A 15,784-nucleotide genomic window follows, 5' to 3' on the forward strand; every position below is an offset into this window, starting at 1 on the left:
CCCCCGCAGCCCCCAGCCCGGCTCCGGCCACCAGCGCCGCTGCCCTTATCTGGCGCGCAGGGCGACCAATAAAGCGCGTTGACTGACGCCAGCGCAGCCGCCATATTTGCCAGTACTAAGTGCTGGCGCGGCGGCCGCGTGTGTGCGTGGGGGGGGACGGGGAACTCTCGCGAGATGACGCCGCGCAGCCGCCATGTTGCCAGCACTAAGTGCTGGTGAGGCGAGAGGGTAAACTCTCGCGAGGTGAGGCCGGCTCCGCCGCCGCCATGTTTGCCCGCCGCTCTCCGGTCTCGTGGCAAGTCTCGCGAGAGCGGCGCGGGGCAGGGGGCAGCCGCGCAGCCATGGCGGCTGAGCGGGGCCGGGGGCGGCGGCGGTGGCGGGGAGTGGGGGGGCGGCGTGGCCGGTGCTGAGGGGGCGGTGGGCCGTGGCCGGCCGGGCCGAGCCTTGCCCTCGCCGGGCGCCATGAGCCAGGGCGGCGGGGCCACCGGCGAGAGCGGCGAGCCGGAGGCCAAGGTGCTGCACACCAAGCGGCTGTACCGGTGAGGAGAGGGGCGTCGGGGGAGGGGAAGATGGGGGGGAGGATGAGGGACCGGGGGGAGATGAAGGGGGGTCAGGCGAGATGAGGGGACCGGGAAAAGGAGATGAGGGGGGTCCAGGGGAAACTAGGGGGACCAGAGGACCGAAAGGAGATGGGGCGGGGTCCAGAGGAGGTTGGGGGGGGGGTCGGCGGGGGGGGGTCGGGGGAAGGGGATGGGGAGGGGAACCGGGGGAGCTTAGGGAGACCGGGAGGGAAGAAAGGAGACGGGGAGGATCCAGAGAAGATTGGCGATGACAAGGGTGAAGGGGACTGGGGCGGGGGGGACGGGACCCAGAGGAGACTGGGGAGGACCAAGACGAAGGGGACTGGGGGGATTTAGGGAAGATTCAAGGGAAGGAGATGGGCGAAGTAGTCAGGGAAGATTATGGGGGGCTGGGGAGAAGGAGATGGCAGAATCAAGGGAAGGCTGGGGATTAGCGGGGGGAGGGAATAGGGGGGATCCAGGGGAGATTGGAGGGGAACCTGGAGAGGGGAGGAATCCAGGGGAGACTGGGGGGAACCAGGGGGAAGGGGGTTGGAGGGATATTCAGGAAAGATGGGGGAAGAACCATGGGGAAGGAGATGGTGGGATTTAAGGAAGATTGGGGGAAACAGGGGAAGGGGATGGTGGAATTTAGGGAAGACTGAGGTGAAGAAAATTGCAGGGAATCCAGGGGAAGCGGGCAGTGCTAAGGGAAAGGAGAAGGGGGAAATTTAGGGAAGACTCGAGAGAGGGGAACAGGGGGAAGGGGGTTTTGTGGGATCCAGAGCAGATGAGCAATACACGGGGTGGGGGGCAGCACTGGTGAAAAAGAAGTAGGGGGGATCCAGGGGAGATGAGTCAAAACAAAGGGTGGTGAGGGAAGGAGCTGTGGGGGATCCAGGCAAGATGGGAGAACAATGGAGAGATGGGGGGAAGAAGGCAGGCGGGAAGGAAAGAAGGGGATCAGGGGAAAGGGGACATGGGGCACCCAGGGAGATGGGTCAGGACGTGGGGGATGGAGGAAGGAGTTACGCGGGATTCAGGGAGGTGGGGTAGGAGATGATGGGGGCTGAGAGTGAAGGAGCTGTGGGGATGCAGTGGGACAAGGGCAAGATGTGGGAGGCATCCAGGGAGAGGGGGGCTGGAGAGGGGGTCCCTGGCATTGGCAGTAGATAGGGATTACATGGGAAGTGCTGGAGAAGAGGATGTGATGAGCAGGAGCTTGAGCCAGGGCACTTTCCTGCTGTATGGAGGGCAAGACTGCTCTAGCTGCAGATCTTCCCAGTAAAACACTCACCGGGACTCCACTCTTACTTACATCCCTGCACTGTGTATTGGAAATAGCGTCAGAAGACAAGATTCAGGAGATAATGACGGCCTTGGTCAGCTCAACTCAGCAGGGATGAGGTGCCAAGCTGTCAGCGCTGAGGTGCCTGGCCTCTGCTCTGCTGATGACTTGTTTTGTGAGTGTGGCCCAGAAATTGTTCCCTTCTGTCTCAGTTTCTCCATCAGTAAAGCAGATTCATAGTGGAGTTTCAGCAGCAACAGTGTGGTTTCGAAGATGAGCAAAATGATGAAGGCAAGAGATGGCTTTTATGTCGGGGTCCATTTTCTTTTTGTCTTGCTGACTTGCTCAGTGACATTGGGCATGTCCTTTCATCTTGTGGAACCTCACTGCCCTCCTCTAAAACAGAGCAAGGCTTGCCTTCCTCTGAGAAATCTGGCAATATCCTTGCTCAAAAGTCCAAAGCAGTAATAGCAGGTTTGAGCAGTAGTTACTAGAACTTGTTTATTCCCATGATGCGCTTCGTACAAGCACGTTCCCTGCACTTTGAAGTTATATTAGGTGCATTTCTTTTTCTTATTGCAAGGTCAGTGGTAAAACACAATGGCTTGGATTACCGGAGGTGTGGGCTGCGCTGTCGTGCTGGCAGCGCCTCCAGGGTTGTGGAGCTCTGTATCTGCTGTCACATTGAGATACCCCATTTGATCTCAGGGGTGGCTTCCCGCATCTGCTAGTAGTTGAGCTAGTGCAGCGTAACGCCTTGCCCACTGCCACCTGAGGTGTGGTGGACAGGATTGGAGAGGAAGTATGTGCTCCTGCTTGCAAAATAGAAAGCATTTTGTTTAAATCACCTTCATCATGGTTTAAGATGTGTTTTACTTTGCGGTCACAGTGGACCAGGAATGTCTGTGCTTCTTAGCTCACCTGACAAGCGGTACCTCACTGTGCCGTTGGAGCTCACAGTTGAATGTCCCTTGGCCAGATTGGTTTGGTCATCAAGGCAAGGAAGCGGTTATTTTCTGTTTAAATTTTTTATGGCGGAATAAGGTGTGTGGTTGCTTTATAGCATTTTTACAGCAGAAAAAGAAAACCATGCTCCTGTAGAGATGGCTCTTCTTTTAGCTGGAAGTAAGTATTGTGATTTTAGTGCAGGATTTATAATACCTGCAGCAGCCACAAATTTTCTTGTTACATAGCTGATAGCTCTCTTAGCAAGCTTTCTATCTTAACAGTCTCTTGTCAATTCTTCCTTATTTCAGCCTGAAGTTCAGTTAGATGAAGCGGTAACTTCCTGTCCTCTAAGAAGCACGTTGTACTTTGTGTGATGGCTGACTGTCTCTGGAAATTTTTGGCCATCGGATTAAACAGTGCCTTTGAATCACAGATTTTTTGAATGTCACAGTCCCAGCTATAAACTGTGCTCACATGGGATCAGCTTTGTGTCTGCTTGTGAGAGCAGTGGGAGCTGAGCTCAGGTCTCCACGGTCCTTGGCAAGTATGTTGGCCATTGGAGTGTCCTTCTGGAGATGAGGTTGCCCATTGCTGTTCATAGGATGGTCTTTGATCTTTTCCATTTAAGTCTTCCTGGATTGATAATCCCCAAGTTTCACCTCAGAATGTGGCAACTGGATTATCCTGGGTGCTGTTTTGCAATGTATGTTTTAGCGTAGGGTGACCGGATTTATTTTACAGATTTCTTTTCCAGATTCTGGGTAACCATTAGCTCATTCGCTTTGCGTTACTATTCTTGTCTGCCAGCCTTGTTCTGGGCAGTATTGTTTGTGTACTGACACATGCCATAATACAAATGAATGGCTGCAGTTCTTTTCTCTGAGAAATGTCTTACTTCTCGGAGACTGTGGCTCTTAGTGATGTATTAAATAAAGAAATAGAGAGAGGACAGATAATTCTTCCTGCCGTCTTGCCCCATCCCAGAATGTTAATGGCACAGAAGGAAAGTGGTAGATCAGTGTCTGCGTGGCTGAAGAGGACTTCGCATTGGACCGTTTCCACCCTGCTTGGCATGATGTGCTGTACTTGGTTCTTTTAATAGACTGGCATCTGATTTGCCTCCTCTATGGTTCTGATGTGCTGTCTGAAAGCAACGTTTAAACCCAGCAGGTATAAAAACGGGTATTGGGACAAAATTTGGCCTCTTAACTTCTAAGTAAAATTCAGCCCATGGTCTCAAGCCACCCAAGGCACAAATATTAAAATGCAATTTAGCCAGTGCGTGGTCTATAGCACCTGTGTTGATGTTTCCTAACATTTTTGAAGTGAGGCTGGCTCCTGTACCTTTTTGTCCTCACTGTGTCCCCTTTCCTCACCACTGCGGACACAGGATCCTTGCAGGCCATCACTGGCTGTCACAGATTCTTCTTTACTCCTGCCTCCGCCTCCTCCAGCAGCACCATGGAGCTGGTGCTGATAAGAAGACATTTTAGTGTGGGGTCTGCCTTCTGCCTTACGGCTCAGGAACCCACATCCTAAAAGATAAACCTTGCTGCTTTCAAGTCACCAACTCTCTGTGTCTTTATGAACCTTTAAAAAGTAGCAGAAGCAACTGGTATCTTCATGTGCCCATCCCTGACTGTTGTAGGAAACAGGGTTGTATGGGAGATGCCCTTCGGGATGCCTCCCACCCTGTGCTCGAGGGGAAGGTGAAATACCCTCCAGTATCACTGCTCGCATAGTCCCTGGAAGGAAACTCTTCTGTACTTCACATTTGGCAGGCATTTGAGTCCTGGTGCATGTGAGTAGGCTTTCCTTAACTGCTTGATCACATTTCTTGCCCACCGATACTGTTGGCAGCCAAATAGCTGTCTGTTTGCTGGCAACTTGGAAAGGGGGTTCTGGCAACTGCTTTTTGAGTAGTTCCTGTCATTTCATGGGTGTCATGCTGCACAGTATCAAGATGCATTTCTGTCACTGCTGAACTCAGGAGGATTCTTAGATGAGGTTTTGTGACCCTTTTTTTTAGGTATAAAAAAAATAGAGGCTTGTTTGGCATGTGAGCTACTGAGCAGTGAGAGAACCTGGACCATGTGCCCATAAAGGAATCTGAATTGAGTAAGTGGCAGGAGAAGGAGTCAGTGTTGAGCCTTCGAATACAGTTAACTTGCACATGAGGATTTGGACACGCGGGTTCACACCTGCACGTGCAACATCCCACCCTACGGGCTGACCATGTCCTTGGATGCAGGTGTCAACTGCTTGTAGTCACTGTAAAATCATTTCCCACCTTGAGGTGTCAGTGACATGTGAGCTTGTATCAGACACACAGCGGCTGCTGATTCGGTGCACAGCGAACACGTTTTTACAGCTATTTTGCAGATGTAGAGACTGCCTGTTTTGGGAATAGAAGAGGATAGATTTCCTATACTTCTCTCTGGGAATTAAATGAATCAGCAGTTCCCCTTTCTTCTGGTCACCCTTCTGCATAGGAAACAAATCAGTTCCCTGTGAGCCACACTGTTCGTTTCCTGCTGAGGGTCTTTGAGAGATACGGTGACAGGACATTAATCACAGGTTGCAATAAGGATATGTGTATTGCCTGCTGCTTCTGGAGATCTATTTTGGGGAAACTAAATGTGTATGTGGGGCTTTTTTTTTTCTCCCCCTGCCAGTACGCTGTGAGCTTGGATGAATGCTTCATACTTACTGCCTTTTACCTCTAAACCAAAAAGCATTTTACTCGCTTGCCTTACTTGCTGTTGAGGGTATTAGGTTGTTAGAGTTTGCAAAGGACCTTCAGGCCATGTGAGAAAGATGCTAGTGAGCAGAAGTGGCTGTGGATATCAAGGTTGGTAGCAGACTTGTGTGTGCTTCTTACTCTATTCTTGGTTTTCTTCATGATCATTTAGGAAGAAGTTGGTTCAGCTCTGTGGTGTTTTGATCTCCCAAGCCATTGTGTAAGACAGTCCTATTCCCTACGCTTCTCTTCTTCTGTCGGGTTCTGTGGTTTACTGAAGACAAATGAGATTTCCAGTTATCCTTGGATGAAAGGCTTCCCGTGACATAGCACGAGATGGGACATTTTCTCTTCGAGGTCCTGAATGTTCTGGGTTTTTTTCAGGGAGGTTCCTTTTGGTGTGGTGGGTTTGTGAAAAGAGATTTGCCTTGCTAGTAAGGGGCTGGTATATGAAACCGTCGGTTACTTTACAGTAATATCTGTAGTTTTCAAGGAAGTGGTGGTGGTTTCAACCTACCTCCTTAGCATATGGTTTTGCATGCTCTTGCTTGCAAGTGCCATGCGAGTGCCCTGTATTCAATCTGGCTACCGTTTGTGCATGTGCACGAAAAGAAGGTTCAGTCATTGCATTGCGCTGTGAGTGTGATGAGGGAGTTTGCGTTCTGCAGACGATGGAGATTTTGGGGAGGGGGAGCAGGCTGGTAGCAGAATCTAACTGTTCTGCTTTGCAGAAATTTGCTCTGATCAGGTCTGTCTCATTCTGTATTTACAATGCATCTTGCTTGTCTTCAGCTTCTTGTTCAAACAGCTCTCCATGTGTGGCAGGCTCAGCAGTAAAGGTATTAGAACAAATGAGGAATGACAGGTAGATGAATGTGAAGTTGAGGAGGGAACAAGTACCTGTGGCGTTTGATAGCTAATGACTGGGGATGGCTTGGAGGACATATTTCTTAAAGAGGAACATATAGAGTCAACACCTGGGAAAAGTTAATTTCAGGAGTCAGTTTATTGACCTCAAATACAGGCTTGACAAAGGCAGAGGTTTAGAGATGATCTCTCTTGGTAGGAAGCGTTTAACATGGCTGGTCGATTTTGCTTTATCGAACTGTCCATCAGATATTGATGAGGGTACCTTCTGTCAGCACTGATGCTTCTGTAAGTCCCTGGTTTTATTTCACTGCAACGTTCTTGAATTGTAGTCTGATTTGTTCGCAGCTACAAACTTTTGAGTGCTTGAGATCTTACACACGGTGTGGTATTCCTCCTCTAGGAGGAGAGTCTTGGGCAGTGATTCACAGAAGTATTTTTTTGCATGACTCAGAGGTTTGGAGGTTGCTTGATCTGTCTTTTAGCTGGCTTTCAGGGGAAAAAATCTTATAACAAATTTCATCTTTTAGGCTGGTTTTGAATCTCTTTGTTACCTATCTCTGAGAGATCTTTAAGGGCTTTAATCAATGAATCACTGTAATGAAGATCAGGAAGTTTTGGCAAATGAGAATGACGTGAGTTGCCTTCTTTCATAGACAAGTTGGTAAGGAAACAGGAATTGGTGGAGGCTTGACTCTTACCCTATCAAAACAGTAATTGCTAGAAATCAATCAATTTTTTATGCATAAAGTTTAAGATGTTTAAATTAATCTGAGGGTATGTATAGCATGATTTAATTGCTGAGGTTAAAAATTGCTAACATGTCCAAAGACATTTCTGACTTTGCTACTGTAGAAATAATTGACGTTTTTGACCAGACAGGCAGTGGTAACTGGTGATTAAACAGCTGATTTGCAGCAAAATCATTACAGTGTATGTAATTCTGCTTTCTTCTTCTTTCCATAAGCTTTTTAAAATAGAGTGCAGAAGGGAAATCAATTAATGTGGTGTGGTGGTATAATGCGGCTTGCTAATAATGGAATTAACTAGGCTAGTATGGTTCTGAGCAGACATCCCAGATCTCATGAAATAATCCCAGAGAGCCTGCTGTTCTGAAACTCTGCTTTCTGTGTTACCTTGCAGAGCAGTGGTAGAGGCCGTTCATCGGTTGGATCTCATCCTTGGTAATAAGGCAGCGTATCAAGAAGTGTTCAAGCCGGAGAACATCAGCTTGAGGAACAAGTAAGTTGGGCAGGGCACTTGTTTTTTTATATTTGGCTGGGAAAAATCCATGTGAAGCAACACGTGGAGGTTTTGAATCTGCAGTTTCACCGTGTATTCGATTTGTAGTATACCTTTGACCTGGGATCCCTCCAGGTTTTTGAAGCAGAGGCTAGATTTCAGATCTGTATTTGAACAGCACCTAACCATACAGTCCATGGCTGGGGGCTTTCCTGGGTGTCGTCGTAATACAAATAAGTCATGTTCATGTTGGCCAATGCCTTCCTTGTAATTATCTATAAAAAAGCCTGTGTGGTGAAGAAACTTCTTATGTGTGTGTGAAATCTTTTATCGGGTTCAGAGTGTGCCTAGCAGGGATGATTTTTCTTACTAATTTTTTAAGCTGTCAAGACAATTCTTGACATTACTGCAATTTAGGAAGTTACCGATGGCCAGCTGAGCCAAGGTAGCTGGTTAGGTGTATGGCTTTTCCACATGCTCTTGTGTGGGAGTGATACAAGCTGTACCATCACCAGATGGCCTAGCTCATCCATTCAGATTTTCCTCTTCCGTGCTTATGTAGTGGCAGCTGTATTTGAAGCTGCTGTAGCTAAATGTGAATTCTCTGCTGTCTATCTCAGGCTGCGGGAGCTGTGTGTGAAGCTGATGTTCTTGCATCCAGTGGATTATGGAAGAAAAGCAGAAGAACTGCTCTGGAGAAAAGTTTACTATGAAGTTATCCAGCTCATTAAAACAAATAAAAAGGCAGGTATCTATGGCTCTGGCATGAGAAAGTCTCTGGCTCTGCAATGGGTGAGACCAAGTTAAAAGCTTCATTTGCTTGGAGAAGTTGTGGTCTGAACACAGGGCAGGAAGCCAGGCACTCCTCAATTTTAATCTTGGAGCTGACATATACTTTTTGTCTAGCTGTGGGCAGGTAAGCTTTAATGATCTGCTGAGAGAGCTGCCATTGCAGAGGATATTTCAACATAATTTGCTTAATTTTTGTCTTCCCATCTTCAAAAGATACATCTCCGTGTAGAACGATGGTCTTAAGAGGCTTTGTCAGTGCTGATTGTTTTTACTAGAGTTGATCACTGGAAAATACTCACAGTATTCACACTTGTATTTTCTAACGCCATGAACTCTCTCCTGGTGATCTGGTTGTCTGAATGTATTTAAGGTGCTCTAACCAGGCACCTTGATTTTTTTTTTTTTTATTTGTTGTTGCAGCAAGTATTTCTCCTCCTTGATGTTGACTCTTAGTAAATACCACTAGATACAACATTGTTGAGCATGAGGAGGTACAGAACTGTGCAAAACCAATTACAGCTGAGCTACCCACTATCCTGCTTCATACTTGGTATAACTTTGGTGGCCAGCCTAAAATGTTACCCGGACTGCATTAACATAGTCTCGTTTTTCTTCCCTCCAGCACATTCACAGCCGTAGCACTCTGGAGTGTGCGTACCGGACTCACTTAGTTGCTGGCATAGGGTTTTACCAGCACCTTCTCCTCTACATTCAGTCTCACTATCAGCTGGAGCTGCAGTGCTGTATTGACTGGACGCACGTAACAGACCCTCTAATAGGTTAGTGCTTAGTGTGTTGGACTCGTGGGCAAGGCCTGAATCCCAGTCAGGAGGCTTCCCCTTGCACTAGTCCATCTTTGTTTCAGCATTCAAGGGATTATCTTCCCCCCCCTCCTCTGTTTAGCCAGTTTTCTGTTTAGAACAGACTGTCTGTCCTACTCTCTTTTCTATGGCACTGTTTTGTTGTTTTTTTAATACTAAACTAGGGAAGAAAGAAGGGTTTCTAACAGGAAGACAATGCTGTTAGAAAATTCTTTAGTAAGTGTTTGGTGATGGCAGATTTTTATGGAAAATTGAAGAGCTCTTCTGGCTGTACAGAATGTTTTTAAAAGCTTAATTAAAGCAGACAAACGGGCCATTGGGGGAATGGGTTCTTGAAATCAACAGATTTTTGTCAGCACATCCTATTCACTAGGTGTAAAATATTGCTTCTCCTCTTGGTGCCCCTTCTGTCTGTGCTCCCTTCACGTACATCCTAGTTGTACTGTGTGTAGCTTTGAAACTGCTGTTGAATCTTGGACTGAGAACATGAGGAAGTTCCTGTAACGCAGTAAGGTATGTTAGCTGTCTCAGGTAACCGCCTCTGTGCATGCCCTTAGATGCAGGGTAATTTGAGGTATCTTACCTATTAGGGGAGGAAGAATAAGAGTGTTTACAGTCTTGAAACAGCTCAAGGCTGCGTATGCATTCACATCCTCGATTACCTTGTAATGGTTTGTTCACGTTTGCTCCTGGGTTGTGCTCAGTGGCCTCAAGGCACGTGTTTCTGTTCGGGTGGGTCCAGGTGAGAAACGGAGCCTCTGTATGTTTTGTGAACTGTATTAGCAAGGGTTTAATTGACATTCTTAAAGCTGGCAGCGGGGAGGACAGCAGAAACTGGCATAAGACAAGTTGGTATGTCTTTAGCAATAGAATGTTTTAGTTGCTGGTATCCTATTCTTAGTTCTGGGAGATGATTGTATCATGATCGGCTTTGAAATGTCGGTTTAAAAGGCAGATGTCCCTGGCAACTGTTGCTTTGAGAAATGTATCTCAGTACTGCAGAATTAATAAATTCTCGAAATGCACATTCCAGATGGGTTTGTACCCTGTGGTGCGTGATTGCATTTGGAAGGCTCCCCTTATTCAGGCTTCTTAATGTTTTTAGGCTTTTTAATTAAAAGGATGCAGCAGATGAGTATGTAACTGGATAATAGAGATGTAACCTTGCATATGCGGAAAAGATGGGTGTGTAGGAATCCCGTATGGACTACAAATTAGGGTGGACACAACTTGATGGTTATATAAATGAGAGCAAGAGGATTCAAAGCAAAAAAGAAAGGGAGGATAGGTCCAATAGCATGCATGGACAGATTTGAAGGCCATGTATTTGTATAATGCATCTCATACAATGCGCATTAGTACATGGGAACCATTCCTCACTGGTCACTTAAGCCTCCAGATTTCACTTCCACTCTTTTAAACTAAGCCAAGAGGGGAGCAACTTAGACTGCAGGCTGGACTGGTCTTAAAAGTCTTCCTTTGGGATTCCTGCTTGAGGAAATTTTCTCCTCCAGAAGGTGGAAGTCCTTGGCAACAGGAAGACTGAACCTAGACTGAATCCATGATACTGGTCTGCCCGGTGGCAGTAAATGTTCTCTGGAGAGGAAGCGTGAACGTGGTAGCCTTTGCCTCCTGATCTCTGGCTGAACCATGGCCCTGCTGGCTGGGGAGAAGGTGCTGATGGGGAGATGGGAAGCACGGTCTTGCCAGCAGCAGTCCCTCCCAGGAACTGAGTCATGTTTGATGGCTTAAGTTAGTTCAGATCAGCTGGCTGGAGCCTTCCCCTGTTGTTTTTGACACTTTTCCACTGCCTGAACTGCGCTTTTTTTTTTTTTAAGTTCAGTATAGACTAGACTAGACTAGACTATTGCAGTTGGAAGGGACCTACAGCGATCATCTAGTCCAACTGCCTGACCAATTCAGGGCTGACCAAAAGTTAAAACCTGTTATTAAGGGCATTGTCCAAATGCCTCTTTAATGCTGACAGGCTTGGCGCATCGACCACCTCTCTAGGAAGCCTGTTCCGGTGTTTTACCACCTTCTCGGTAAAGAAATGCTCCCTAATGTCCAGTGTAAACCTCCCTTGAGGCAGCTTTGAACCATTCCCACGCGTCCTATCGCTGGATCCCAGGGAGAAGAGATCAGCACTTCCCTCTCCACGTCCCCTCCCCAGGAAGCTGCAGAGAGCAATGAGGTCGCCACTCAGGCTCCTTTTCTCCAAACTAGACAAGCCCAAAGTCCTCAGCTGCTCCTCAGAGGACATGCCTCCCAGCCCTTCACCAGCTTTGTTGCCCTCCTCTGGACGCAAAGGCAGTTTTGTTTGGAGACAGTTCTTCCTAACTGACTGTAGCTGCCCTGTCTACAACACAGATTTGCTGTCCTGATTTTTTCCTTGTTTTACTTCTCTTCTTCCCTTTTTGGTTGGCCAGTCCTAAATCTAGATCTCAGTCTTGAGACAATGAGTTTGTTTCCATCTTCATTGTCGGGGAGGGTACATCCATATTGTATGCTACTGCCAGGGGCAAGTGTGCCCAGACTTCGTTCTGGCTTCCAGGGATTTGCGCCGGCTCCTGTCCAAAGGCCTCATTAGCCATGCTGACAAAATCAGCCTCTCAACAGGCCTTATTAGTTTGTGCTCAATGCTATGTTAACGCGATCACATGGCTTGTAGACAGGAATTGGCCTTTGTCCTCTCATCTGAGTGCAAATGGAGCCAGCTCTCCGTGGCATACCTTATAGACAAAGTCTGAGTGACAGTCATTTCAGTTACTGTTAGTGATGCAGCGACATGCACTGCCCCTAATCACTAGGGAATTGAAGGGGGAGTGGGTGAGCGTCAGTGTCTACGTGTATTTTCTACATTTTGACAACAAGAGTGAACCAGTGCTGGTCTATAAGATGCTATGGGCGGCAACCAACAGTGTCGTCTGACCATGTGGTCTTTGTTTTCATCTGGTGAAATGTTGGGTGTCTCAGGCAGAGGCGTAGGCTGCTCATGCTTTCCAGCAGCCTTTACCCAATGGTGTATGTGATTTCATATTTCTCATGTAGGCTGCAAGAAACCTGTGTCTGCATCTGAGAAGGAGATGGAGTGGGCACAGATGGCATGTCACAGATGTCTGGTTTATCTGGGAGATCTAGGTAAGAACAGCATCGTCTTTCAGGGCAACCTGTAATACATTAAAAAGATGGTGCCTGTACAGTGCTGTGTCCATTGTTGTTAGGCACCAGCCATAGTTACTTGCAGACACTGGTTTCCCTCGGACACATTTGTCAATGACTGGTGTAAGCTGAAATCCTTGTCGATAACTGAACCACTACAAATTGCAGAAGCCTTGTTTTTGGGCAAGTAGATGAGGTGTTTGCTATTGATAAACAGCTGTATCCGTGGCCATGTAAGAATGGAAGCCTTTGCTTTTATTTATATTATTTGGACAGTGTGAAGGAAACTCAAAGTGGGCTGACTTCTCAGTTCAGACTTGCTTTAAGGTTGCCTTATGGAGCTGCTGTCATCAACACAAGTGTGACTGAATCAGATTTGTCAAGCAATATTGTGAATCAATCCAGAGTGGTAGGCCACTGCAGAGCCCCATGTTCTTTGTCACTGTGTCTGGCTGCATGTCATCCTTTTTAGAGCAGACTTGTCTATCCCACAGTCACGACCTCCTGAAGTGTGTGGCAAGTGTGTCAGCTTCTTGCTTGATTGTGAACATGTGGGAGTGACGGCAGTGAGAAAACATGTAACTGTGTGAAAAACAACTATTTGAAGTGTGGCGCGGGTAAATGTGCTTGACACGCAGCAGCCTTCAAGCTCTTGAAAGCTCTTTGGCATTATCGTTGCACGTGAATCAGCCTAAAAATGGCATTGCAAATAAATGTCTTATGGGGGTAGTAAGAATGACTTACCTGACTGGTGTGAGAGAAATGTGCTCACCTCTTCACAATGCTTTCACCTAAGGTTTCCGAAATGCCTACTGTTGTCCAAAAAAAAAAAAAAAAAAAAAAAAATCCACTCTAGGTACAGCCAGGTATTTTATTAGGTTAGCTGACTTGCTTTAGACTTCACACTCTGCTGTGTGAATATAGTCTGTTTGAGGTACTGGAAAATGGAACACAGCTCTGAGTTATTTCAAGGATAAATGAATCAGCACTTAACACATGGAGCAGAAGAACTTCTTCCTTTTGCTCACATGCTACCACAAGTGTTGAGGGATATCCCCTTTGCTTGAAGTGGCAGGGGTTGTGATGTGCGGAATAGTGCAGCTAAAATAAAAGTGCTTCAAATGGGCCTGGCAAACCCTGTACGTTTCTGTGTTTTGCCAAGAGCAGTTCTTCTTTGATGGATTTGTTGACTTGGCCAGTATTTCTAGTTTTGTGGTATTTTTCATCTGTAGGGAAACCGTGCTTCTCTGCAGAAGGGAAGACACTGCCTTCTGGTTTCTGATGTGCGGTGTGTGGTTTTCTTTCAGCTCGCTATCAGAATGAACTGGCGGGTGTGGACACAGAGTTGCTGGCTGAGCGATTTTACTATCAAGCCCTTTCTGTTGCGCCACAAATTGGTGAGTGAGTTACCATGAATTTTTAGTTGTTAAAATCATGTTGCTGCAACCTAAAAACAATACTCCGTGATACTATGCTGGTCAGGTTTATATCCTGCTGCTGAGAGAGGACTGGTTTTATCCTCTGGTTAAAATTACTTCCTTCTTTGAGAATCTCTCTCTTGCTGGCAAGCCAAAGAGAGGAGTTAAAGCAAAGGTGCTCTTCACCAGTGACCTCAACTTAGTCATCTGATAACCTCTGAGAAGCTCAGAGTTCCTTGAATATGGTAAAGTTGTGCTTGTCCGGCTAAGGGAAGATCCAGCTGTCCATTGCCAGAAGCAGAGCATTATTGGTCATCTCCCTCTTTTTACCCTTGCAAAAAAATCTCACGTGCTGCTTTCTCCTTCGGAAGTGACTACCTTATAAGAACACATTGTGGCAAGAGTTGAGGGCCTGTCTCATCTTAAAAAGTGTGCAATTCCAGAAAAATGTTTTCTCTGTGCTGTCTTTGCAGAGTTCTCACTGAGTTGTTTGATAGGCTGATCCCAAATACCAATACCAACAAAAATTTATGTACCATAGTGAGCTGGAACAGAACTCTTAAATGCTGATAAGGTGATGTCCATGTCAAGAGGAATACAGTGTCAAGGCCATGGCAGCATTAATACAGAGGAGGAGGCATTGTTTGCTCTGCTTTCTTATGTAGATAACTGGCAGGAAGGTGGGGAGGATCTAAAAGCACCATAAAAACAGAAAAAAAAACCCCAGGGTGGCAAAAGGATCCAGTAGTCCAGACCTTTGTACTGCAGCTTTGCTACTGTTTGTGTCTCCTGGCTTCCCTCCTGTGTGGAAATGTGGTGAGAGGGAAAGGATCTGTTTTCTAGCAGGGCCATTGGAGAATTGTAAGTTAATTCCACTGCCCCTCTCTTTCATGACAGGCATGCCCTTTAACCAGTTGGGGACATTGGCAGGGAGCAAATACTACAATGTGGAAGCTACGTATTGCTACTTACGCTGGTGAGTGTCTGTGAGGATCTTGGCTTTCTGGACAGAGAATCAGTGCACTGTGGTTGCTGGTGCCAGATTCTTTTCTCCTTCACTTTGGATTTGTGACTGTTTTCAGCGGATGAGTTTCAGGGGAGGGGGAAGAGAGATGGGTTTATTTCACCCTTGAGCAGGACTGATAATAGGAAAGAGCCTTGGTCAAACCAAAGCGTCATGCTGGTCGCTAAAATACATGTGCAGGGCTGCACTTGGAGGGCAGGGTTTCATCTGAGACCCTCTGCCTGTGCTAGAGAGCCAGGTCTGAAGGGGAGTGGAGGTGCTGAGTGAGGCACCCTGCATAGTGAGGTGGGTGGAATTCAGTTATCTGAACATGACCTTAAGGCACAAATTTGAAAAGGTGTGTAAACATTGCAGATAGAGCTGTGGTGCAGCTTGAAGTAGGGTTTGCAGACATCAGTGGGAGTTAAATAGCCCAGCATGTTCAAACAAAAGCACTAGGTACCTGTCTTGGTGCTTAGATGTCTGAATAACTTTCTAGTGAGTTAAAGCCATAAAATGTGAGCAACCTTGTGGCAAAGTAACTTTTGATGTGTTCTATTTTGGTATCTCAGTATCCAGTCTGAAGTGTCCTTTGAAGGTGCCTATGGGAACCTGAAGCGGCTGTATGACAAAGCAGCCAAAATGTATCACCAGTTGAAGAAATGTGAAACCAGGAAGTTGTCTCCAAGCAAGAAACGGTAAGAGGGAAAAGAAAAGGAGAGGGGTGCAGGGTGAGGGTTTGCAATGCCACCAGTGTCATCCTCTGGGCTGAGAGTAGTGTCTTTCTGGGAAGTGGGAACTGGTAGATGGCCCGTTCGAGGCAGTGACTGTTCCCAGAATTTTGAGAGCCCCAGTCTAGATCCCATTCTTGATCTCTCAGGTCATAATTTCAGGAGAAAAGCTAAATGCTGGCTAGGTGTAGAATTTGAGGTGAGAGATTTTC

At 46.8% G+C, this 15,784-nt stretch overlaps 1 protein-coding gene across 2 annotated transcripts in view; it reads left to right on the forward strand.

Annotated features, from left to right (window-relative positions):
- Positions 1 to 450: 450 nt before the first annotated feature.
- The window catches only part of SMG5 (SMG5 nonsense mediated mRNA decay factor), a 28,326-nt gene continuing 12,992 nt past the window's right edge, over positions 451 to 15,784 (forward strand). Inside the window, exons 1-8 of one of the 2 annotated variants that reach the window (XM_076359721.1) lie at positions 451 to 539; positions 7,547 to 7,645; positions 8,266 to 8,389; positions 9,060 to 9,216; positions 12,310 to 12,399; positions 13,728 to 13,817; positions 14,736 to 14,814; positions 15,414 to 15,539. In XM_076359721.1, the coding sequence (XP_076215836.1) occupies positions 463 to 539; positions 7,547 to 7,645; positions 8,266 to 8,389; positions 9,060 to 9,216; positions 12,310 to 12,399; positions 13,728 to 13,817; positions 14,736 to 14,814; positions 15,414 to 15,539 (842 nt within the window). In that variant the 5' untranslated portion in view covers positions 451 to 462. Of the gene's footprint in view, positions 540 to 5,727; positions 5,757 to 7,546; positions 7,646 to 8,265; positions 8,390 to 9,059; positions 9,217 to 12,309; positions 12,400 to 13,727; positions 13,818 to 14,735; positions 14,815 to 15,413; positions 15,540 to 15,784 lie in introns of those variants that run through there. The other variant, XM_076359722.1, reaches the window with a different exon arrangement.

Source organism: Aptenodytes patagonicus, chromosome 26 (assembly GCF_965638725.1).
Source record: "Aptenodytes patagonicus chromosome 26, bAptPat1.pri.cur, whole genome shotgun sequence".
NCBI classification, from domain to species: domain Eukaryota; kingdom Metazoa; phylum Chordata; class Aves; order Sphenisciformes; family Spheniscidae; genus Aptenodytes; species Aptenodytes patagonicus.